Source organism: Lepisosteus oculatus, chromosome 2, assembly GCF_040954835.1.
Source record: "Lepisosteus oculatus isolate fLepOcu1 chromosome 2, fLepOcu1.hap2, whole genome shotgun sequence".
Lineage (NCBI taxonomy): Eukaryota > Metazoa > Chordata > Actinopteri > Semionotiformes > Lepisosteidae > Lepisosteus > Lepisosteus oculatus.
Window position 1 is genome coordinate 71,394,056 of NC_090697.1, and position 26,165 is coordinate 71,420,220.

The window sequence follows — 26,165 nt, forward strand, 5'->3', positions numbered from 1 at the left end:
GTGGCTTGTAAACCTTTTGTAAGTTATTTTTTTCTTAGTGTATCTGAAGTCAATAATTGATTTAAAAAAACATAAGACAACTATTTTTTAAAATAGGTTTTGGTTGTATTTAATAACAAAATTAAGCATAGCAGTGCTGCACAGCACATTACTGTCTAGGGGAAGACTTGAGGCATAAACATTACTTACAAACCACAAAAAAAAAGTTTAATGATGACAGCAAAGGGTTTCAAGGCCCCGAGCCCCTTTAAGAGTTGCAGTAACAGGAAAAAAAAAATTCAAGCTTTCGTGCCAAGGATTTGCATGAATCTGTTAGCTCATGCTATCCGGCTTTTGAGTTTCTATACAGCGAAGAGAAATGCTGGAATTATCCTGTAATCAGTGCTATACTTTATCACAGCACCCTAGAGATAGTGTTCACTGTACACAGAAACACAACAGTTATGCCTAGCCAAATAAAAACCCCAAGCATTGAGCAGACCCATATAAAAGCATCTCCACATTTATAGCTTAGTGTTACAAGACTAGACAATCCCCCTGCCACCAGCCTCTTGAAGAATCATGGCATTTTAGGCTGACTTCTTCTTTCTTTTAAACAACTCCCAAAAAAGTGGAATTTGATTAGTTCTGTTATAAAATCAAGCAGCCCTGTGGTTTCACAACAAAAAGGAAAATATGAAACATTTTCAACACAAAAGCACAACCTTCAAATTGGACAGCTAATACATTAGAATATAAAACTTTACAAATAATACACATACAGAAAACACCTGCAGTGTTTGCACACACACCTCTGCATTCAAACTACCCTTTTTAATATTAAATATTATTAGTAGTATTTTAGAATTTAATTCAGCATGTACACTTAAATTGCTTTTATGTTTTAGTAATTTAGTATGTATTTGGCAGGGCATACAGTAACAGAGGCAGAAATCAGACATCCACAAATGTTGTTTATATACCCTCATGTGATAACTTACCTGTACACTATATTGATGCTAATATTGTTAATAAGCAGTAAGAATTTACCTGGATTTCTGTTGCTTACTATCTCTTTGAGAAGCCACAATGTTACACAACTTTGTACTGCAGTTATGCCTGAAAGACCAATAGATGAAGACTAAACACTGTCAGAGGTCCAGTGAGGAAGAATAGCATGCTTGAGGCAATATTCTATAGGTCATTATTAATTATTGTTTTGCCACCCACATCTGTTGTGAAAACCATGTTTCTGCAGATTTCTAAAAGGATGAGTGTCCATGCAATACTTCTTAACCAAACAGCAAAACTCTACATCAGTTTCCTTAATGTCAACTAGCTCCCATAATAATAATAATAATAATAATAATAATGTTTCTTTATTATCCCTATACAATTTCTTGCATAGGAATTTGTCTTTTCGCATACCCCAACTTTTCTCCATGGAGACACAGACACACAGACAGGGACAGAAGCCTTGGGTCAGAGCGCAGGGTCTGCCATTGTACAGCGCCCCTGGAGCAGTTAGGGTTAAGGGCCTTGCTCAGGGGCCCAACGGAGTAGGATTCCTCTGCTGGCTGTGGGATTTGAACCGGCAACCTTCCAGCCACAGGCGCAGATCCTTAGCCACAGAGCAGGACACTGTTCTTCATCAATTTCCCTACGGGATTAATAAAGTATTATCTTTCTATCTAAACAAATGACATGTGGTCAATCTACCACAATACAAATGTATTATATCCATAAAAGAAAATCAAATCCTCTCCTAGAAATGCTCAAATGTTGTTATTAGTTGAAAAGCGATAACCTTCGGGATGCAAAACCTATTAAAAAAAATACTACTACTGAAACACATTATTACCTGGAATCTGGTTCCCAGATACAGCACTTCAGAAAAGGGGCTCCAATGGCGATACAAATAAGCAGAAGAATATATTTAAAAAAAACTATTTTATTAGCATGTCTACCTTCAAATGAAATACCTCGGGATTTATCTTATTTTTCTTACGGAATTTCATTCTTGTTCAGTTGGGCTCCAGTTATAAAAACAAATCATTGGAACAGCTATTAAAGGACATTTTGGAACTTATACTCTTACCATCACAAAATATAAGACTTATGGAAGAAAGTAATAAAACCTGGGTTTTGGATCATTTACAAGTAGTGGCTTGACTTTTAAACCTGCAGCAAACAAAAAACATTCAATTCAAAGGGAAAGAAATGGACCTTGTTGGAATTAAGATCCTCCATTACTAAAACTGTCAAAGTAAAGGAGTAAGTGTAAATAAACCTATATTACACAGACCAAAGCTTTTCACAAAATTACCAGTTTAGACACTCCAGAACCCTATTAGTTTGTCAGTTTATTTGAGTGCCTCCAGTTAAAGCACCTAGACATGCAGTTTTAAAATTAAGACTCAATTGCAACCAGCTTTTGTTTCTTTAAATCTATCGAACTGATCGCACTTCGGTCTGTACTGGGAAGGACACCAAATCTTTCTTTCTGCGAGATAATCAGCTAATCAATCTTGCTTTTCTAAGAGGGATCCTTGGAACAAGTCAGTGGTCCTAAACTTCAGTGTGTTCCAGAGGCTGTCCTTGATCCAGAAGAAAAACAGTACATGAGAATGTTTGTGTGGGTGGTTTAAAGCATATTACAGGAGATTTCACACATCTTCAGCGTGTCAAACAGAAGAAGTCGCAAGATATCACAGTGTTACTTTTCCTTTTGCACACTCATTCCATATCTGAGAACTATCATTGCAACACACACCGGTATTTAAGAGACCACTGAAGTTAGTCGCAAAAGCCTCTGCTTCGAAGTTCAGAATATCAAAGCGACTCCTGTCCTCTCCTGCTGTCTTTAATAAAAAGTACACCAGTTGCTGCCATCGCTCGGCATCAGTCCTCCAGTGATAAGAAGGATGAGGTCCACAAACCACCAGATGCCCAGTCCTCCCAAGGTCAGCAGCTTGCCCACAGCTGTGCCCGTGTGGCCCAGACAGAACCGATCCACCCCAAAACAGCCCAGGAAAAAGGAATACAGCAGTGTGGTAATGAAGTAGTGTCCCGTGTACCTGAAACATTAAACAAGTCAGCTCAGTTATGAACACACTCCAAGGTGAAGGATGTGCAGCTGAGCTACTGCACAAGGCTTTCTGTAAAGGAGAGACTTAATGTGATTTAACTATGTGATGCTCATTCTGTCTGAAAACAATACTGATAGCAGAAGGGTTCAAGGGGCATAGGAAAGGGAGGAGATATGTAGTTCAGTTTGGAAACTCTTCTCTTTAACTGGAGAAGGCAGTAAGTAGTATTACGGATGCATGACTGTTAAATTTTCTAAATGCATACGATGGAACAGTAATTATGTTTTGATTAAAGCCCAAACCTTGGTAAAAAGGTTTACTTTATACAGGAGGACCATTCCTAAGAAGCAAATGTAAAGAAAGTGACTACTGACTATATTATGACACATGATCTGTGAATATAAACCACAGTTTTAGATTTGTAACTGTTACAACAAGATGCATATTATAAACATACTGAACTACAAAAAGAGGAGACTCTGAAATTACCTGGATATGAATTACTATAAAGGGGAAACACTTTTGTTAGATTCAGTTCTGGTTCAAAATAATTTGATAGTTTTAGAACTATACTATTTTTCTAACATACTATTTTAACCTTAAAGCTGCTTCTGAACTAACATTATTGCAAAGCATATTTAATAAGAAATGTCTCCTCCAAGTGGTCAGAGTAAGAGTTTTTCTTTTTAACCTAGCTGTTACTCTTTTAATTACCATGGTTACAATCCTGGACTCCAATAATCATTGTTTATGTCTTCATCTATAACTTATCCTCTTAAAAACTAAGAAAAAAATATCAGCTCAGTTACTGGTTATAGTTTTCTTCAAAACTTCTTGTCTACTCATTGAATATTTCACTTGGAGATCTGAAAGTTGAATGTAGGGTTCTCTAATTCTTCAAGTACATTTCGCAAGTCTCTGGAAGTCTTTCTGATAGATGTTTTTAAAAGAGCCTTAAAAACTAGCAAAAAGCTCTTAAACTGGTCCATATCTCATTAATATTTACAGGACATGAGCCATTAAGAGCCATATGGGACATGCACTCACAACAACATTTAGAAAAGTGGTAAGTAATGATAACTTGATTTGCTTACTTGTTTTGACTTTTGATTAATTTTGTTCTTCGATAACTCGAGTATAAAAATGATCCTACTTTGTGAGTACTTATTTCCAACAACTTCAGCACACAGAACTTTAGCCTCTCCTCAACTTATTTGCCTTAATGGCTTAAACAGCTCTTAGTAGTTGATCAACTGATGAACTGACACAGGGTAGTTGAAACAACCCTGTAGCAGACACGCCCACAGAGGGCATGACATTGTATTGGACACGCCCACACTGGGAATGGCATTGTATTGGGCACGCCCACATTGGGAATGACATTGTATTGGACATAGTAGTTCAGGTGGGTAGCTGCGTCAGCATGCGTAGGCTGCAAAGGAACAAGTAATAGGTTTATTCCATGCTGAAAAAAAGAAGAAAGAGAACACAACGTTTCGGCCGTGGAGCCTTCTTCAGGTGCTTACTTGTTTTGTTCACACCTGAAGAAGGCTCCACGGCCGAAACGTTGTGTTCTCTTTCTTCTTTTTTTCAGCATGGAATAAACCTATTACTTGTTCCTTGTACTGGACATGCCCACATTGGGACTGACATTGTATTGGACATGCCCACATTGGGAATGACATTGTATTGGGCACGCCCACATTGGGAATGGCATTGTATTGGACACGCCCACAGAGAGTGTTTCTGCCTCCTGCTGAGGTTACATTTCAGGCACCACACCTGAATAACAGCAGCTCTAAAATCAGTAGGGGGTTGATCCCAATTACAAATTCCATCTGACCTTTTAAAAGCTGAAATAAAATTTACAGATAGACCCCAAATAGAAAATTAAAATCAAATAGCCTTATTAAGAATGTTAAAATGAAGTGTTCCAGTCTGTGGACAGTTAAATGTAGAGTATTCTATAAAATACTTACTTAATGCAGGGCTCATTCCCCCTCAAAAACTCACGGGGTCCAGCACACTCAATTTTCTCCAGTGCTGTGCACAAAACCTTTGTGTGGTCTACATCTTTGTAAGCTTGCCCACCAAACTGAAAAGAGAAAACAAAATTGAAATGAGTTTCTCGTTTGTATTTGAATCACAGAAATCAGATGTCACCTCGAAGTGAAATTTACAAAGGGATCAAAAATAAACCTGTGCCAAATCCAAAATGTGACTAAGTGGAAAAAAAAAATATTTTTTTAAATTTCTGTAATGAATGCAATGTATATATTGGCAAATGCATAAATAGCTTACAATAATCTAAGTTAACCTTCACTACAGTATTTAAATACAGTTTACAATGTAAGATTTGAAACTGGGTGATTAGACAAAATAATGATTCTCCTATGTCTTAGTTGCCATTTTGCTTAATATCAATTTATATTATAAAGTATACAGTACATACTGTGTGTATGCATAATGCAAATCACACTGCATTTGTTTAGCATGCTTTAACTTATCTCTTCAGAAGTCAAGAAATTAAGAGTTGTCCTTAAAGGATATAACATTCTAAAAGGCAGGCACACGTAACTAAGTGAGACACGTAGTAAAACCTTAATTCATTAAGAGTCCAAAGACAATTTCAAGACATTATTTAATATATTATTCTTTTTAACAGCAACACTTATCGAATCCTCTTCAACTGTCATGTAGAATTTGAGATGTACCAAAAAGGGTCTCTGAGTATTTGGTTCATCTCCAGTATATATATATATTAAAAATAAAAACCTTCACACATCCATGACCCATCTCCACAAAAGCTGTATGATTTCCAGCATGATCCACTGGCTCCTGACAGTATATGAACTCTTCTGGCCTTTATGGTGAAAGAGAAAAAAACGTGTTTTGTTTTTATTGATTCACAGAACTTTGTAAATGTAACAGATTTAAGTTTTTTTCATGCGAAAACATTTGCCACACGTCATTCAAATTCAAAGTGCAGCACGGACAAATATTATATTATTTCTTTCACTTATAAGATGCGACTGTGGTACAAATAGAGCTTAGTTGTCTGTTTTTTAAATTGAAGCGTATCAATGCATCAACTTACAGATATTCACAGAGAACTACCGGTGAAGTTGGGTCTTTGTATTCCAAGTCGTTGAAAGGTTCATCCGTTGTGATACGAGATGTAACGTTATTTCCATATGTGCTACTCTCTATTTGAGAATTTATTTGACCAAAGCACTGTATTAACAACACTGTCAAAAGCAACAAAATCTGCCCGCACAACAAAATATAATTAACCGAAACCTGAGGCATGTTTTTTTCCCTCTAGTTCACAACCATCATTGAAAGAACAAACAAACCTATCACTAAAAAAACAGCTGATCTTTAAGTCTTTTGAGACTAAGCGGAAGTAACGACCGCTCTACAAACTACATTGCGCACGTATTAACATTTACCGTGTATTTTAATTTGTCATGATTGTTTAGAAAATGATTACGGTCATAAATAAATTACAACATAAAGCTCACATAAGAAATAATGTTTTTTTAAACCAATATCACGCTTTCAGTCATGTTCATCCTCCATCTTGCGAATGGAGGATATGTCGTCATTACATTAGGGCGGAAACAGGAAGACGATGCCTGAGAAGAAGAAAAAATACTGTATATATTTTAGAATTTATGCCACTAGGTTGGATTCTGCTTTGTACTCGTTGCTTATCGGGTTAGTCTCCAGCTCCCTCCCCTGACAGTGAATTGGAAGAAGCTGTTAGAAAATGGATGTGTATTTATATACATACCTTTTACAGTACAGTATCCTAATCCTAAATATACAAAACCTTAAAGATGAGCATAATGTTTCACGTGTTTTATAAACTAATAAATGTACTACATTTATTCACAAACGTAAATATTTTCTGATTAATCTTTCAAATAAAACGATTCTTAAGTTAAAAAAAATGTAGGCTTGCATTCTAAAAAAAAGATTAGCATGTCAATGCTCAAAATTTGTTAGAATTCTAAATTACAGGTTTATCTTACTATGAATCAAAAGTACAGCATGCGTGTAAATATATGTGTGTGTGTGTATGTTTATTACGTCTTCATGTTCCACTTTTGTGCTACTTTTATTGTGGCTTAACTTTCCTGCTAAACAGCTCATGCAAACGACACATACAAAAGTTAAAGAACACAGGAAGCTTTAATGTTTTCACATTGTTCAATTTCTGTACATTGTACTGTAGCGAAAGAGTTAAATTCATTAAGATGTATTAGAAAAACACAGCAAAGCACAAAACCATATAACATCACACTTCAAGGTTACTGGGGAGTTCACTAGATGCTGTACATTCAGGAAGGCAAGAATATTGAACTTTTTCATCATCATACTTGCTTTACAAAAATGCACAAAATGAAGAGCAAATTGAAAATAAGAAATGTAACAATTTACAACATTTAAATGTGTGTGAGCAATGTTTCCTGATAGCTCAAGTTGACAATATTACCTAAATTTTAAAAAGTACAAAGATGTTTGCTGCACACAAGGCTAGTACAGTTTATGTGGAAGGAGAATGCTGTATAGCTCCATACTATAAACAGAAAAGGAGTGATCAAATTTAGCAAAAGTGCTCAAATAAAAAGACCCATTTTATTTAACTGTTTTTTATGTACAGTAAGCTTGTAAACGATTTCACTTTTGTATACATTGATATTTTGAGTCTACTAATCTATAAATAAAAACTTCCTTCATTTCATTATCTTATTTCTAATTCTAAAAAGACAATGACATGATGATTATGGAGTAGGTAGACAGGCCCACTTTTTGCTTTCTTGAACACAAAAGAGATTATGGTCCAATGTTATGGTACAATACGCTTCAGACTGATAATAGGAACACTAAGACGGGTTAAAGAAGAGGAATTAAGTTTTCGAGATGCATTAATGTGTATTGAATGAATGAAAAGAGAAAAGGGAGTAGACCATCTTTAGTCACACTAAAAAAAATCCAACACTGAACTTACAGAACCGGAATATAATATGGAAACCAAAAGGCTGTTTATTCATAGTTGTCAGTTTTCTAAAGTCAAAACCAGAGCTTTAGATGTAAGGTAATACTATGAATGCATGGTAATAGCTAGTGTCATTTACAGAACAGAAAACTCAGGTGTGTACTACTGTATGTGCAAAAGCAGGCATCAATACTGTACTCCTTTTGAAAGTTTTTTAAGTACCATTTGGCTCGTTGTTTAATTCAGCATGAGAGGATCTTGTAAAATACCAACCATGTTCAAGCACGATAGCGGTCTTTATTGTACCATGGAAATACTAAACATGTCCAGCATATACTAAACATAATTAACATTGCTAATGTGCAGTGGCTACAGGAAACAAGACGCCACATACTAGAAATTGGACTAAAGAAAAAACATGATATGTTTTGTTGACTGAGGTACGCTGAACCTCAGCCTCATGACTGAGATAATTGGCCCAGTTAAATATCCTAAAAATAGGTGTGTGTCAGAAGTAGTATTTTCCCTGCCTTTGTATTTTATGTACCAATCCATTCTTATAGGATGATTCCAAGGTTTTTAAAAAATGAAATAGTAAAACAAAAATCAAGGAAATTAAGTTTGGCTGATTCTATCTTGATTTTGACATAAAATAGAATTCTGGCATGCCCACATTGGGATTTAAATGAAATCGCAATTGTTATGCGTCATGGAATTAAATTAAAAACATAGCCATACTTTTTAATTAAAGTTTTTCCTGTTTATTTTCACACGTACCTTAAAGAGAAAAGTTACAGGTATACGGATAACAGTTATTTCTTCAACATGTTTACATGAAAAAGAAGTATATAAAAATAGCTTAGCAGCTCTTAAACTTTCAGTTCTCCCAGGTTCATTAACTTAACCAATGAACGCCTTCTGTACATTAGGGCACCCTAGCTGGCTGCTGGATATGCCTTTTTCACTTGAAGTATCAAGTTCATAAAAGAGAATCTTAAATTTAGTGCTCAAAATGGGAAAAAAGGACAAACCAGTTATGATTAGGTACCATGAAGCCTCGCTTTTCTGCTGTACCTTAATAAATAAATGAACTGCTCTAGCTCAGCCTTTACGTCAAGCTCGATGCTGCCACACATGAGTTTGCTGGAGCTATGTACTGTATGTCAAATTCTTTAATGCCGTGTTTGTGTCTTTGTCGGGCTGATGTCGCAATCGTCTGTTGAAAGCAAAGCCAGAAATCGCATTTACATTAAAAAAAAAAAACTTAAGCTCTGTAAAGGAAAACAAACTTAAGATTTTTAAAAGTACGCTTTCTCAGGTTGCATGATGGGAAAGGAAAATTTGCTGTTTTAGCGGCCAAACCAGGTTTTTGTTTTACATTGTATCAGTATAGAGGCGATTAAAAAAGAAATAAAAAAGCTCAGTTCCTGCGTCAGGATTTGCCACTTGTGAATCAGTCTATTTTGCCACCCTCTTAGCCAAGCGAACTTCTGAGATTTCCTGATGGAGGGTAGGCTCTACCTTCTTTCTGATTCCTCCCTCACAACATTATAGGGGTCAACCCCCTGCGAGCCTCGGGCTACACGTCGGTGGTACGAATGCCATCGTCGTCGACGTTGAAGGGGAAGATCTTTTCACTGGGTGGCTGTGGCTGGGAGCGATGCCGCCGGCGTTTGCCCAGCGAGTCCTGGTCCTCGCTCTCTCCCTTGTGCACAGTGGGCAGAGAGCTGAACTGGCCTGTTACTTCCTCCACAGACGTCATCTCTGGGCTGGCTTTGCTGACTGCAGAAGGCACCGGTGTCCAGGGCTGCCAAGATGGCGCCACCGAGCTGGACTTGACAAGAGGTGCCTTCTTGTCTTCCCGGCCTTGCCAGCCGCGGGCACCGCCACTCTGGTACCTATACAGCGAGGAGGAACGAGTGAAACCTGAATCCTGAGGATAGAAGAACAGGAAGGAAAATAATTAATGGAGCACACAACGGACAAAAACAAGGGCATCAGAGTAAATTCCTTAGCTTAGTAAACCCCAGATCACACCTTCTCCCTCAACTCATGAGGGACAAATATCAAATGTGATAGCTGATGTCTGTTTTCCGAATCCTCTCCTACCCAAATGGAAAGTCACTATTTAGTCATTGTTATAATTTTGCTATTGACGAGGGATTTCAAGGTTTGATTGTATACACGCTTAAAATCAGCACTAGTTTCTGCTTGTTAAAATCTTAGAGAGCCATACTGAAATATTTATTAAAGACTGAATTGTATATTCCACAACGCCATAGGTTAATTTCCAAGTCAGACATATTTAGACCATATTTTTGCAACTTCAAATTTAGTGAAGCACATTTTTACATTTAATGTCCATTATAAAAGCATCCCCTTAAAATTAAAACATAAAAAAGTTCTTTAATTTACAGAATTCTTCAAAGAGGGGTCTGCAGCAGTTCTCATTTTTCCAGTAACAGGTTACCTTTGAGAAACTGAAAAGGATACAGATGGGTATTTTACAGATATATTGCATTGATTTACTGTACAAGCAGGCTCATAAAACAACAGATCAAGTTCATAATCTTGAAAAGGTTATCAGATGGGTACTGTACTTTACGTATAAATTGTGTGGATTTACTATATAATCAACCAGTACCTTTACAGGTCCTCTTAGGGCTTGGATTGCCCCAGAGATAGCCTTAATCCAGCCATGCATGTCCTCTGGAGTGTAGGTCTATAATATAAAAACACAACATGTACAAATTGTCACAATCACAAATCACAAAATACGATTGTTAAGTTTCCCATATTCTAATAATAAGAACAAATTAAGAAAAATACTGATATCAGAATAGGAAGAGTCCCAGCTGAAGTTTCAAACACCCTATTTCATTTGAGCTTCCAAAGAAGAGTTCATTTGTTCTTATCGAGAAGCTGTTTATCCCCCGGTACAAAAGAAAGGAAGTTACATTTAAAAAGACAACAAACACTGGTTTATTTTATATTGTTAAATGCACACTAAATATTTGAAAAACACTTTAATGTTAACATTTTGCCAAAACAAACCTTTTCAATTAAATAATGTAATGATGACCAACAGATCAAGTTCAAGAATTAATCTTAGACTGGTAACTAAACCATTACTTTGTCTCAAAGGTTTTGTATGTATCAGCAAGGCTCTCAATAAATAGTTCCGTATACAGTAGATATGGTTCCATTGTTGTTGTTTTTTAATATTGTGTTTCTTAGGCTGCAGTACTAAGACCTCAACACTAGATGGTAGTATTTGATTAGTCAACATATTCTCTTGTCACCTACACTCAAATAATATGAAATTGAAAGGCAGAAACGTTCAACACATCTTCAAATTTTTTAAGAAATATTGCTAGATTGTAAATAATTAAGCGCCCATAACATTCTTTCTATATCAGCTGCACTGTGCTATGTCTAAAACAGAAGATATGTTTAACTTGATTAGTTGCATAGAATATTATAAGATAAGATCAGATAAGATCACTTTATTAGCCATATACAATTTCTTGCATTAGGAATTCATCTTTTCGCATACCCTAGCTTGCTCTACATGAGACACAGACAGACAGGGAGAGAAGCTTGGTGCAGAGTGCAGGGTCAGCCATTGTACAGCACCCCTGGAGCAGTTGGGGTTAAGGGCCTTGCTCAGGGGCCCAACGGAGTAGGATTCCTCTGCCGGCCACAGGATTTGAACCGGCGACCTTCCAGCCACATGCACAGATCATTAGCCACAGAGCCACCTTATTATATTATGTTATTACATATTATGTTCTGACATCAAATTAGAGTTGAACACAAATAGCAATATTTTTGGTAATCTACAGTATGTCACAATGCACCTGTTATGCACGTTTAATAGATAAATGCTGAGATAACTGATATGCAAACATACAAGATAAAATTTAACTTCCACCCTCACATTACCATTAAAAATTCCAGGTAAAAATGAAGGCACTGGCCTGGAAAATCTTGCGGTTATAAGATATTGGAGATCTAAAGAAATAGTTTGTATGAAGGGAATGACAAACTCTTCATAGTGCGTCAAGTCCACCATATACTTCTATGCTGACCTTGACTTTGGCTTGGAAGCAACTCATTGCTTTGGACCAAAAACCAAATGTCTTGCAGTATAAACATATTGTCACAGCACCAGCTCTGAAAATGACATAATATTTATCAAAGTCGTTTTTTTTCTTCTTTCTTACAACATCTTGCACTGCAAAGCTGACAAAACAATTTCCGTAGCACATCTCCCGTACAGAGTTACAGAAAAAAAGAAATGAAACTTCCTCGTTTAGGTACAGTGTGCTGAGCATGGTTAAATTTAGCCTACAAAGCCTACAGTTACACCAGTATCTGAGTCAGTCAAGCTATCTGAATTAGCCTTCATCCTCAAGGGACTGTCAGGATGCTGTTTTGTTTCTCTAATGAATAAAAACGACCGTTGCTTGAGACATGGTGTTGTTAACTCCACACATGGGCAATGGAGCATTTTAAAAAAATAATCTGTTTTTCTGTAAACACAGATGGAAGGAAACATGCACCAAGTAAACAGGCCTTGAGCTGTCACCCAGTTTCGGACTGACTGTTGCTGAGGCCTTGAAGATAAACACAGGTGCATGTCTGCAATACAGCCAGACACAGCATCAGAAAAAGTACAGTCAAACCACGTTCAGAAAGAAAGCAGAACTTGGTTATGGGTCTGCCTTAGGATTTCATTTACATGTTTAAGAAAAGGTATTTTTTGCACACCATTTTGTTATTTGTACTGTAAATTACTTTTCTGTGCTTCATTTTCAATCTTGACTGCTAAATATTTATGATGTGCTTTCCACAAACCAAACCGTTCAGCTTTTTGTTCCGTTTTTTCTTCTGCTTAAGCAGAGTTTAAGAGAAACCAGCTTCATCAGAAATACAGCTTCATTAAAATATGGGTGTTTTCCAGAACTAATGTTACGAGAATCCAAAACCAGCTGGGAAATTCACCTGGAGAATGTGGAAATTGTTTATTTGGGGAATGGCAATGTTCAGATAAGTGGGTTCACACCCTTTTTTAGTTTTCACACAGAGCTTCGTGATCTTCATCAGACCAGCACTGCTACAGTAGCTAGCCAGACTACCAGACGGAGAGCTTTTCTCAGCTCCATTTGGCGTTTGGCATTTTGTCACTCTTGTATCACAGGGCTAACCCGGGATAATACAGTAGAGGGCTATACTTCAATCAGTCTCTTAATCTGCAAGTGTCACATTTTCCAAAATTACGTCAACAAAACATTTTCTACTGATGTGAAGCCACCATACCACAGTATTAGTTCACTTTGCAAATAAAACTCCCTCCCCAGTGCCCACGTTATGATTGAAAAGACAGAAAAAACCTCAGTCTTAAATTATTCTGTTCTAGTCATTTGCTCCAGTGGAAGAACCTGAACATTAAGCTACTGCCCACACCCTGCTGAAGACCCCATTCACCAGCATTCTTCTGACCAAATTCTCTTCAATAATAAAAAATAAATAAATCTGGTGATCATTATTGCAATAGTGTGCATCTTCTACCACGTTTTGCAAAAGAAAGGAATACAGTAAAACAATCCCAATAGTTTAAACACTTCTATTTGCCTGAATAAAAAAAAATCCTTCACACACAATACAGCAAAAAGCCATACAGAAGTGTATTTTTTAGATTTTACAGCACACCCTCTTCGACTTTTTTAAAAGAGTTTAAGCTTGATTCATGGATAATTTTTGGTGTGATTCACTTGCATTATTCTCAAGTTTGTTTTCCTGTAGTTGCCAATATTTTTTAAGATTTTCATATTCCATGGTGTGTTTATTATTCACAGAGGGTGTTTTATACAAGAAGGGGACTTTTTGAAAGTTTTAGGATGTGCCTAAGCATGTGTGTACTAACCATAGACATGAAATTGACATGTTGTGAAAAATGCATCACATTCAGTCCTCTTACCTGGATGTAGAACACTCTAGAGCTAGTTATGATTTCAAATAGGTTGTCCCTCATTAGCAGCTCTCTAAAAACATGACAAGAAAAATTCTAGATCAATACACAGTGTTTAAAATACAACAACACATATACATGCATCTGTAATTATATGGATAGAACAGACAACCTGTCTTCAATAGGTAATGTACTGTACCTAAAATCTAATAATTTCTAATGACAATATGTGTTTTACATTCTCAGATGAAAAAAGACAAATGTGTAAACATGAACTTGACTGTCACAAATAAAAAGTTTTGGTATTGTCCTAATGCCTGGAATCACAGGGGAAAGTTTATTGTGAAGGATTAACCAAAATGTTGTACATCAAGAATGAGGCTAAAATCAAAGCAAATTAATGTGCCTGAAATGAAGCCCTCGGAGTACCCATCCTGCTTGATTTATCATGAGATTTACAGACATCGGTGAGTAAAGCCCTGTAAAATATCTTTTAACTTACTGATTAAACAAAGCATTTGGCAAATTTGATCACTAAGATTAAATTGGATGCAAAAGGCAATTTGGCTCTTAGAGATGACTAACGCAGGTCAGTAATTCAAGAATTTAATAGCTTAACCTCAAACGTGGAAGTGTTCTTACCCTGATTTGACAAGGCATTCATGCACTTTCTGAATATCCTTCAAGAGGATTGAGCGAAGGGGATCCTTGTCCTGTAAATAGGTCAGCAATATTAGCACAACCTGGCTACACAGCTATAAATCTACCAACTGCATCTGTTTAAAGTTTTTTTTCATATAAGGTATATGAAAATATTATTTTCATATAAACACTTGCACTCTTAAATTTCTGAATTTAAAAGAAAGAGGAGAGGTTCTGAATTTCTTCCAGCGAGCATTTTGTATGGTGCACTTTTGCCCTTATCAGACATGATTATTTAAGGTCCTTAATTTTAGAATTCCAAAGATAAGGTCAATAGAATGTCTCTTTCTTTAAAAATTGGACTCAAATTCAATATATATTTTATCTAGATATCGTAGTGTATAGATAATCAGATTCTACCCTGATCTTCAGTTGCAAATGGATATCCAATTGCAATATGCAGCAATACTTGAGGTCCTGCTGTTGTTAAAAATGGCTTGGTTCTAAAAACATTTAAAATCCTTCATCTCCTCCTAAGCTTCTTGCAGTTATTTTCCCAAATCTAAACCATAAATTTAATAAAACTGTTATAAATCAGTGTACAGTAGATATGTGTGACAGCATGTTAAAATATCACTGCAGTGCAGTGGCCATGATCCTTATGAATGTCTTCCATAAATCTTACTAAATTTCGGTATTTGGGATATAGGGATGTCCCACCTGGGATTTGAACCCACAAACGTCTAGTTATGAGGCCAGAACCCTGACCACTGGCTCACAAAATCAAATTTGTGATGAAGAACAAAGCAGTGTTCTCATATGTATGTTAATCACAATTAAGCAAATTTAGGACAACTGAAGTTACAGTCCTTTGTGGAGCAAATCCTTGGAATGAAAAGGTGGGAAACTTCTCCCAGAATTAGAGCTACTGTATACCGCAAGTTTATTTTTCCACCCTTCCTGTATGTAATATTATTATTACATGCGATCTGTTCTTTACACAATTCCTCAATGCTGCTTATGTAATGACCTTCAAAGCAGCATTGCCAGTGATGCTTCTGGTTAAAAAGCCTCTCACAACAGTCCAATTTTCTATACCAAAGCAGCACATTGCATTCCAATTAAGAGAAAAGCAAAGCATATGTGATCTTTAAATGCATGAATATTGAGCTAAATTCACATGCTTTGTACCCCAATCTCAGCACTTTGTTTTTTTTTTATTAAATACAGACTGCAACATGCTTTGGGCCTGTGGTTCTGTGGCACATCTCTGATACAGTACACGTGTAGGCAGTCAAGCTCACTTCCAGGATGGATGCTCATTCTGCTGAAATTGAGTTCTAATGCAAGATCTAGTTATTGTCTCAATGGACATTTTAACAAGCTTTCTTAAGTTTATTTTTTTATGTTGATAGTAGAAAGATCCCCTTGAATTGTGCTACAGTATAAAACAATTAAGTAACTGAAGTCTTTTATGCAGTCCTCCAGATACTAACTCTGACATCCCTGTTAGAGGTGAATTTAAACATAGTGCAGAAAACAGTAAAAAGTTCTTGAATGATATCGCCTACTGTGATTCATGCATCAGATAATACAGAACATTTCTGATAATTCATTTGCGTATGCTTCATAGATGGAAAGAGTTAAATTGCTGATGTGGCTGCCCGATCATAGCTAAACGTGGGCTTGTATTTCTCTCTCCTTTGTTCAATGTAGTTACATCCTATACACTGCACATGGTCAAGTACTTTCAGGAGAAGCCTGACATGTTTGTGCATTGTATATACAGCAGTGACAGCATACTATCTGAATAAAACATTTGTCATAAAAAGTACAAAAAACACACAATGACTTTGACAAAAAACTTATCTGGTAGATATTTAACCATTCATTCCATAAACACATGTTCAATCTCCATAACCAACAGCACTGGTCTTATGCTATAAAGCTGTCTGAGAAATGTCTTGTTGCAATAAATTTGATGCACCATAACAAACCAAAAGCTTAGCTAGGGATCTAATGCTTAACTGGAGCCTAATGCATCATAGTTATGACATTAGGAGAAATGAGCATATAGAGCTGTTACTGAAATGCTGAAGCAGCAGGAAATAATTCTGTCAATAAGAAAGGTTTCAATGATCTTGTATAAAAAATGTCAAAAACAAAATTTGTATAACTCAGTAGATTTACCTTATGTAATTATATGTAAAACACAATTACAGTGTACTGGAGTAGAGATGACAGCACAGGAAGGATTTTCTGAAATATTATAAATAGCTACATATCTAAGACATGCTTTTTTTCAACTTCTGTGGTTAATACCCAATGTAAGTTATGCAGACTGGTGGTATCTGATTACTCACCGTTTCACATTTAAAATAACTGACAGAACTGTTATCCAGAGTAAAGAACCTCCTTTTCCAGCTTTTCCTCTGCAAAAGAAACAGATCATTTTAATGGCTCCATACATCTTTTAAAATGCCAATGCATTATCTCAATTGCTTAACGGAGCAGAATGATTGTGTGGAAGCATCAGTTGGCTGACTGGCAGTTAGATCAAGAGATGAATATATAAACAAAGGCACGAGCAGAGACTGGCATTAACTCATTGGGGTAGATTTAAAAACAACTGTTCTTTATAACAAATTTACTCACTATATACTGTATTGTCACTTTATTGAGGTTTCTCTAAAAATTCCTAAGGGACTAGGGATAAAACAACTAGATTGTTGTCCTCCGGGATCAGAAATGCACTAATAACAGGAAACAACAACAACACCACCACCATTGTTGATAACATCACCATTCAATGTATACTGTACCTACAGAGTCCTGCTATAATTTTTAGACAGCAATGCTCAAAATGCACATTATGCCAGTCAGCCTGAATGAGCGGATACAAAGCTGCACAATTCGTGCTCAGGTTTTTTTTACCTGATCAACCCTCACAGACAAGAGAGTCGCTAATCATAATGAGGCCTTTATCATGAGAATGCGAGACGTTGGCTATCACCTGAATAATCCGACTGGCCCCGATGTGAACCTAGGAGATTTGCATTATGCTGTGGTATAGATAGGGACTCACCACATTTCCTTGTTTGACGCAGTAACCAGACTTGACAACTCCTGGTCTGACTCCAGCAGAGGAGGGAGCTGGTCTCCTCGTGCTGCCATGGGGAAGACCCTCCCCCAAATCCATCTCCTCTCCTTCATTCTACAGGCCAGCAAACACAGCACATGTCAGAGGTAAAAGCACACTTACAGTACAGAGCAGCTGGGGTACTTTTAGTGGTTGGGCGATAGTTGGTCCAGATAGTGACAAAATCCTGGTCTAGGAGTTACCTTTAGCAGGTTACTAGATATCTGCATGCTGGACCCTTTGGATAGCATGCAGATATCTAGATAGTAGGTGACAAAAGTGTCTCCATAGTGACTAACTCCTATGGTTTAAATTACAATGGGTTATCTCTAAAAATACAAAAGCAAAATCGGTAGATCCTGAAGGTCAAGGAAAAAATGGGAGTTTCTTAATACCCAACACAAACCTAGAAGGAAAGAGACAACTGTATTGCAGCAAGAGGTAATCACTAAGAGACAACCTGTCGTTTTGAAGTCATCTGCAGCAAACAGAAAGACGATGATGCTTTTTTTAACCCATTGCCCGTTATTCTCTGTTCACCTTTTAAATCTAATTGTTAGAAAAAGTGAAAATAATTTTATGCACAATATCCTGGAATGAAAAGACAAAATAAGTGCTCTCACAAAATCAATGTATAAATTTAGCCTTGCTAGGTGTTGCAGTACTAACCACTGCTCTCAGGCAGTCAGGAAGTGGTACAGGAGCTTATGAATGCAGAACAGAGAAGCTGAGAAAACAAGCACTGTCAGGCCCTAGCCGGCAAAGATTCTGTGGGCTAACTGCACAGACGAGCAAAGCCAGATAAGCATCTAAAAACCTCAGCACATTCGAATGGTTTTGTCCTTGACGCCACTGAGCCAGGCCCATCCCTCACCCCTCAGTGTCTTTCTCTCTTTCTCATCTACGTTGGTGGCTCAAAAGTCCTGTAGACTCATTTTTTGGACACCTTCCCAACACAGATAACCAGAGACCCACAAAGAAGTTTCACACCGTACACCCAAGTGTAAAAAGATCTGTGGGCAACTCTTCAATTGACCATTGCGTGTTTCAGACTGAAAAGCCTACAGTTTTTCTACAGCTCTCTCCAGACAACAGATGAACTCTGTATACAGTCTGCAGAAGCTGATTATATACTCTGCAAAAAATTTAAAACAACCTACATGCAAGTTAGATTTTAAGGCTAGAAATATGTTTCCTTTAAACAAAGGACCCAACCATTAAAGCAAATGGCCAGGGAGGACAAAATGCTGTATGGCTCTGATGCCGAGAGGAAAATAAAAAGCCCGAAATCAGAAAGAGAAAAACATTGTTCACTGAGAACACGCAGGAAATGTACCTGGATGATAGGGGTGTGTACCACCACTCCTCCAATTATCTCTGTCTTGTAGGCCTGCTGTTTCTTTGGCTGGAGATCTGTTGCCACTCTAGTAATTTCTGCAGTTTGTGGAATGCTCCCAGGTTTTGGTACCTGGAAAACAAAATCACCAAATCCCCGTATATTTAACAATCTTAAGTGGGGGTGCTTAACATGATCCTGCAGGACCACACACCTGCCCTGCTGGTTTGTGTTTCAGCCAAAGTCTCAGCTACACACTGACTGAGCTCTTTGACCAATTTCAGCTTTAAAACCTGTTGGAGAGCCTACTCCAGTAACATGAAACTTTTGAGCAGTACTTGCAAATGTCCCAGTCAAGCAACTCGTATGTTCAATTAAGAATTTAATGAAGTAATTAAGCTTAGCTGGAATGAAAACGACCAGGTTTGTGGGCCTCCGGGTCTAAAGCACTTAACAGCCAAGGCAGGCCTGGCGAGTCCCAGTCCAGCAAATATAATGCATCACATTACACTTATGAGATTGCAGAAACATGTTAGTTCTTGTATCATTAGCAACACAATGTGGTAATCAATTCTCTACATTGAGAGAGCCCAGCTCTGGTTCTGAGGATTTACTGTATTTGGTGTGCTGGATTTCCTTCCAAATTACCTCAAATGGCTGAAATCACAGACATAACTGCCCAAAATTAAATTTACTAAACTTATAAACCAATTCTTTTCTCAGTATAATATAATATATAATATGAATTTTATAACACAGTACTTTGTTATTGTTTAAACTACCAATTAAATTCTTAAATTCTAAATTTGTCCAATTTTGCATTGAAGGATAAAAAACCTGTACTGCATTGGGGGAGCTGTGCAGTGCAGTACAGTTCTGGAATGTTTAGTGTGATTTTTGTATCTTTTGTTACTTCACTGCAGACAAACAAGCATGACTGATAAAGACAGGCTTCCCAGATACAAGTTAAGGCCGGCTTAAAGTCTTTTCTGTGCACTGCTGACAACTGAGGAAGCGCAAGAGAGAGCGAAGATCATCACTTCCTGTCGCTCAAACAGCCGTGCAGCTGGCGAAGGCAGCTGATGCGAGGAGCCCGTCAGCGGAGGTGACAGGATTAGCCCTCAGAGCCAGCAAAGGTGCCGAAACAAACAAATCTCAGACATCTGATGCGTCTGTCTGTCTTCCCACACCCTACCCTGACCACCTTTTCAAATACACCGAATCTCAGAAGAATTGCGTCTGCGGCCTTAAATTGCTAAGAAAACCTTCAGAACAACACAATACGGTACCGGCCTCTCCAGTCTCATCAGTCCACGACACCTCTAAGTGTTTCTCAATAAGAACATAATTGCATCCTTTATTAGAAGAGCATTGGGATTTAAAGGCTTCTAAAAGCTGCAAAGCCTCCAGCCTGATCTTTAAAAAAAAAGCTTAGCATTAGCTTTCCAACACACAGAAGGCATCATGTTTCCATCCAACAGGTTCAGCACGACTGAAAGACAGCATTAGGGCAGTCTGACAAATATTCCTACTGTACATTTACAAAGGCATGGGCAAGCCCAACATGGACAACTAAACTTTCAATAAACAAAGCAAAATCCTATAGTATTTAGTGAAGCTTAAATGGAATATGGCTGGATTATCAGTAAAATCCCAGTTTATCGAGCTCCACCCAAGTGCTTGTGAATAGTCAATTCATATTTTAAACATGCGTACAGAAAAGCTTTGTTTCAAAACTATACATTTACAGGCATGCACTTAACCAGTTATTAGATCCTTGTGATCACTGCAAGTAAATAAGAAACTTCCTTTCATGTTGTTAGATAGGAAAACCTTTTTTCCTTAGGATGCTTTCTTGTCTGCTGTATAGTGAGAAATAAGACCAATTTATTTTGCCTTAAATCCCTTGCTCTGATAACCCTCTGTCACAGAAGCCTGGAAATCACAGTTTCTTGCCTAAAAAGTCTTCTTGCTAGACATACTATCCCTAAACAAGGCATTTCAAGGTCAATTCTTAAGTTTAGATTTTTGTGTCAGACAGGTTATTTATAAGGAATAACTTGAATTTGTAGGGATATATCTGCAAAGGTAATATATAGAAGAAAGAATGCTACCCATCTCTCCTTTGAAGTTGTCAGTAACAACTTACAGTAATAGAATAAACCAGGCTTGGGCTTTTTGAGAGCAGGTCACGTATATACTGTAATATACTCTTACTGTACATTACATATTAAGTTAATCATTATGATTACTTTGCCAAGCACATTAGTAAGTCTTTGATGTCCCACAGACACATTCCTGCTCATTTTGCTCTTGTGGGTGGCAGCGCTGACCGTGTGAATCACCGCTGGTTTCAAAACACAAACCATCAATCTTGCCAGTTACCATTTTCAACAAACGTCAAGACATTCAAGTGACGCCCTTTCGCTCATTTCCACTGACGACACCAGTGCTGAGGCAGCTCATTCAGAGCCCAGGGCAGATGCCTATGGCTGGTCTGTGTGTCTGGCAGGGTGATCAGTCTGCACGTCATCCTCGATCTATAGTAGACCGCAGTGTGCAGGGGTTCTCAGAGGGTTTTCGTTATTTGAGGTTAACACCTCAGAATAGTAGCCATGAGAAACCTTCTATTCAACAATCCATTCACTCTTAAGACACATTCTCTTAGATTAATGAATGACAAGCTGTCCTCATTAGCAACAGCAAAGAGCATTAAAATTACAAAAGAAATAAATTAAAATTAATTCAATTTCTACATGTAAGTGGAAGATAGCCATGTGATTCTATCTTCAAGGAACACCTTGAAAGCCCCCAAAAAATGGATTGGCAGTGCTATGCAAAATGCTCAGACATGTCACATTCTTCTATGTTCTCAGTGTTTACCCTTCTTTATGCAGAAGCAATTCTTTGGCAACCTACTGAAATTTTAGACAGTTAATCCTGATCTGCATTTTGTAGCACAGATACAGACATAAAATGTATATTTTCCTGAATGTTACAGTATATGAATGAAAGCCCAGACAAAGAGTCAATTAGATTTGATTCATAAATACACTTGCAGCTATAGTATAGTTTGCCTTGGGTTACTGTGATCATGTTTTTGAAAAATCCAAATTATCATTTATTTTAGATCAGTGTGAATCACTGTAATAATATAAAACTTAATAATTTTCCGTGTCCATAATATAAGCATGTTTTAAAAATTTGTCCATTAAGATCTGGTGGGTAGCTGAAAGTTTTGAGTTAATTGTTGCCCGTGTGTTTTTTTTCCTTGCAGACTATAAAATCAGTCTTTAAAATGGCCCACCCAAAGCAATCAGATTTTAGCTCGCATACTTATAAGGTTAAAGCAATGCACCAACACTCAACTGTTGAAAACAAAAAAGTACAGTATAAACATTCATCACCAAAAATGGTTTACAAGGCACTAACTCTTTAGTTGTATAGCAGTGAAAATGATTTACATTGGGGAAAAAATGTAGACATGCAGGTCTCGCTGTTAATAAGAAACTTTCTGATTTTATACAGTGCATTTAAAAGCAATCATTTCAAATGGCTTTATGATGCATAAAAACTAAATTTCACAAAATAAAAGCAAAGAACATTACAAAAGTAACAAAACAAAGCCAATACATACATAAATATAAAATAATCATGAAAAAGCTTTTTCTAGTAATCTTTTAAACTAGGTTTCAAAGCACCTGATGTGGCTGAATTTCTAATTTCTTTAGGGATGGGACATAAAAAGATACTTTCACACAGACTACCAGACTAACAGATATAATACATAGCAAGTGCTTTGAATACCATCAGGACTTTAAAATCAACTCAAAATCTGACAGGAAGCCGGTGCAGGGACTCTAAGCCGTGAGTGATATCACCCATGCCTGGCCTGGACCGGATTCTTGTAGGACTCCAGCAATCTGGGCATTACTGCAAACAATCTTTAAAAAAGCAAACTCCTGAATCGATTTTAAAACTACTGACAAAAACAGGAACCCTAAAAGAATTAACAGGTATAGTGGCCCTGAATCAGCAAATGATCAAACACAAAGGTGAAGCATCATAGAAATGTAAGACGTTGGAATATGAAGTTTCCCTAAACTAAAATCAACATTCATCACCTTAGCTGCACAGCTCTGTGAATTCAGACCTTGCCTTCTGCCTGCAGGAGAAGAAATACAGTATGCAGACAGAAAGGTTAACAAAGCTTGTACAGCTGGCTGGGGCAAATCTAAATCACCCCAACAGGCAGACTGCTCTTTCAAAGCTAAACAATTTGCCTTATGCCTCACATTTTTCTTCTACTTAGCTCTCTGTGTCAGGATTCCCTCTTCTCACACCTCATCCAATAGCCATTTAATTTGATTAGATTTTTCCCCCCTATTTTCTCATAGGGTATCACCCGTTATTTTCGTTGCAGCTCCCCGATTTGGAAAAGCCGATTGTGTGTTAAATATATCCCAGTTTACAGCTGCAAACCCCATGACAATGTCAAATGGGTAATGAGGAAGTACAGGCAGACTGCTCAGACTTTCAACGACTCGCCTTTCAACACGTCACAGGCAGCACAGCCTCTTGAAGGAGGTCCAGTGCCAATAGGAAGCGAGGTGTGTCCTTCCCTGACAGCATCACAAGGCTGCAAGTACGCAGCAGGCTGCTGGGATAGCTGTGTCACTGAGTGCCAGGGGGAATGACACTCAGCACTCAGTCAATTGTGTGCCACTGCTTGGGGAATCCAGGTTACTGCAAAATGGCCACAGGCTTGAACCTGTGATCATGGAGCTCAGCCTGTGCTTGGGGAAAAAGCCTTTAATGGTGGAACCACTTGGGTGAAACCACTGATTGAGCCATTTTCTAATGGCATACCAATACCATTACCTTTTCCTCCTGAGCTTGTGCAAACCCTCTTCTTTAACCACAGCAGCTTTTTATTAAAGGCCTTACATTAGGTTCAGTAAAACATGAAAAATCCATCAGGACTTGCAATTAAACTCCTTAGATTCCTGCAGGAATCCTCTATTCTTTCCTGTGAGATAATGCCTCCATATGACTGGACATATTTGCAGGTTGCAAGCAACAATACGCTTAGCATTTTAAGGAAACCACGACAAAACATTAAAGACAAACACAATACAAAGTGCGGTAAACCCCAGGTTTTGGATTTAAAGGACAAAATCTGCTAAAGAGGAATTTTGTCTTGTTAAATCAGAAATATTGCGGGGGAAATTCCATAATGACAAAATGCACAATTAATAACACAAAATATAAAAATAAATACTACAAATTCGGGAATGCCGATGGTGGCCTGAAGTGGCAACGCAATTGCTGACAACGAATGTCAGCGGACATCAACGGATGCTTTTTGTATGAATTTTATACAATATATTAACGATTTAATGAAGAAAGAACTTGTATATTTAGTATGAGAAAAGGGACAGGAACATTTGTCATTGATTGCAATTGTTTAAAAATATGTCATAAGATGCAGTAAACATGTATACTATATATATATATTTCTATTAGTAATTTTTTTCCCCAAACAGTAAGGTGTTTCTGTGCTGAAAAAACAAATCATGATTTGACAGAAACCTGGCAATAATGGACATTCCTTTTTCCCCATTAAACTGAGGGCTTACTGTAGCTCCAAGCATAAATATTGTGTTTTGATATTGGTTCCAGGTCGTTGCTCTCCCTGCCCATGACAAAATGAAGGTTTTTAACAATGTCTTGTGGGTGTTCCCAAGAAAGCCTGGGCTAGCACGGCACATTGCTCATGTGACTCCCTGCTTGTCTGTCTTCATACAGGCTGCATGGATTCGTACTTTGCTGCGATACAAAGACTGCTGTGTGCAGGGAGCCGTCCTCAGTCACAGGGCATTTTGTTATGCTTTGAAAGGAAAAAACAGAAGTAAAGGAAGAAGTGAAACCCGAAAGCAGGCCGCACTGTGGACACTTACACGGTACTAGTATTCCCAGAAAGCTGGAATACTGTTCAGGAGAAAGGAGAACCAGGCAAAAAAACTCAATTGAAATGTTATAAATTTTTCGGTTTCTTTTCATGTATTGAAAATTCCCATCACTACCCCTGGAGTTCCTAAAAATATTCTACAGAATGTAACCATGAGTCAAAGGTATGGAAAACTCCACAGTCAAGAGGTCCTTACATGTGGATCTGCAATTCTAGGAAACTGCCCTGAAACAAACCTCCATGTCTGCTTCTCCTTTTAATCATTCTCGTGTCATCTGAGCTGTAGTGGAGGCTGAGAAAGGTGCGGTGAAGACTGCCCCCAGATTATGTGGTAGGACTGGCAGCTAACACATCTGTTTATTTATAAGTGCTCATTATGTTTGCGATACCCTCTAGATTTGTAATAGCCAATTGCGTGTTTTTTACATCTCTGTTTGCAGCTACACACGTCATCACCTCACAAAGGAGAGAATGAGGAAGTGGAGGTAAAACCCTCAGACGCGGACACCTCAGAGAAACCCCGTCTTTTAGCACATAGCAGGTTACCTCGCCCCATTCCAAAGGTTCAGCACCGAACGGAGGAGAGGTGTCTTTTACTGACAGAACCACATGCCTGCAACCACCCAGGTGGCCACAGGGGTCACTGTTTCACTTTTAGCCGAATAAGCCAAATCCCCCTACTCCCACATGCTCGGCTTAGCCCAGTTGTGCTTCCACATGAGCTCAGACCCATGATCACAGGGTCTTAACCTGTGCGCCTTTTGAGCTTTGTGAGTGGTCATACAGCTGTTTTAAATTAACTTTGTTTTGCTTCCTTTTGACAAACATAAGTACATCTAAGTAACAATAAACAGACAAAACATACAGTAGATCCCCAACCTAGCAGCAGGAAAAGAATTACATTAGTCCAATTAAAGATTAACTTAACCAATCATTTGCACAGGTTAAAGTCAGTTAATGATTTAAAGAACCTTAGAAAACCTGAAATACAGGAACCTTCAAGCACTACAATTGAGGATGCAAATATAAA

General features: G+C 37.6%; 2 protein-coding genes across 4 annotated transcripts in view; both read right to left on the minus strand.

Annotated features, from left to right (window-relative positions):
• Positions 1 to 83: 83 nt before the first annotated feature.
• Positions 84 to 6,669, minus strand: tm2d2 (TM2 domain containing 2). The gene is made up of 4 exons (XM_006625318.3): positions 6,166 to 6,669; positions 5,844 to 5,931; positions 5,048 to 5,163; positions 84 to 3,056 (listed from the first exon to the last, which is right to left on the minus strand). Exons 1-4 carry the CDS (start codon positions 6,375 to 6,377, stop codon positions 2,843 to 2,845), a joined length of 630 nt encoding a protein of 209 aa, XP_006625381.1. The 5' UTR covers positions 6,378 to 6,669; the 3' UTR covers positions 84 to 2,842.
• Positions 6,670 to 7,246: 577 nt separating this feature from the next.
• The window catches only part of plekha2 (pleckstrin homology domain containing A2), a 41,442-nt gene continuing 22,523 nt past the window's right edge, over positions 7,247 to 26,165 (minus strand). For all 3 annotated transcript variants that reach the window (XM_015341296.2, XM_015341295.2, XM_006625500.3), the window contains exons 6-12: positions 19,165 to 19,296; positions 17,775 to 17,903; positions 17,053 to 17,121; positions 14,690 to 14,760; positions 14,057 to 14,120; positions 10,718 to 10,795; positions 7,247 to 10,006 (exon numbers count right to left, since the gene is read on the minus strand). In XM_015341296.2, the coding sequence (XP_015196782.1) occupies positions 9,653 to 10,006; positions 10,718 to 10,795; positions 14,057 to 14,120; positions 14,690 to 14,760; positions 17,053 to 17,121; positions 17,775 to 17,903; positions 19,165 to 19,296 (897 nt within the window). In that variant the 3' untranslated portion in view covers positions 7,247 to 9,652. The remainder of the gene's footprint in view (positions 10,007 to 10,717; positions 10,796 to 14,056; positions 14,121 to 14,689; positions 14,761 to 17,052; positions 17,122 to 17,774; positions 17,904 to 19,164; positions 19,297 to 26,165) is intronic.

Coding starts and splice junctions, on each gene's coding strand:
- tm2d2 (XM_006625318.3), bottom strand. CDS start 6,377: ATGCCTCAGGTTTCGGTTAATTATATTTTGTTGTGCGGGCAGATTTTG. Junction 5,932..6,165: donor GTAGTTCTCTGTGAATATCT/GTAAGTTGATGC, acceptor TTCACCATAAAG/GCCAGAAGAGTTCATATACT. Junction 3,057..5,047: donor GGGAATGAGCCCTGCATTAA/GTAAGTATTTTA, acceptor TTAATGTTTCAG/GTACACGGGACACTACTTCA.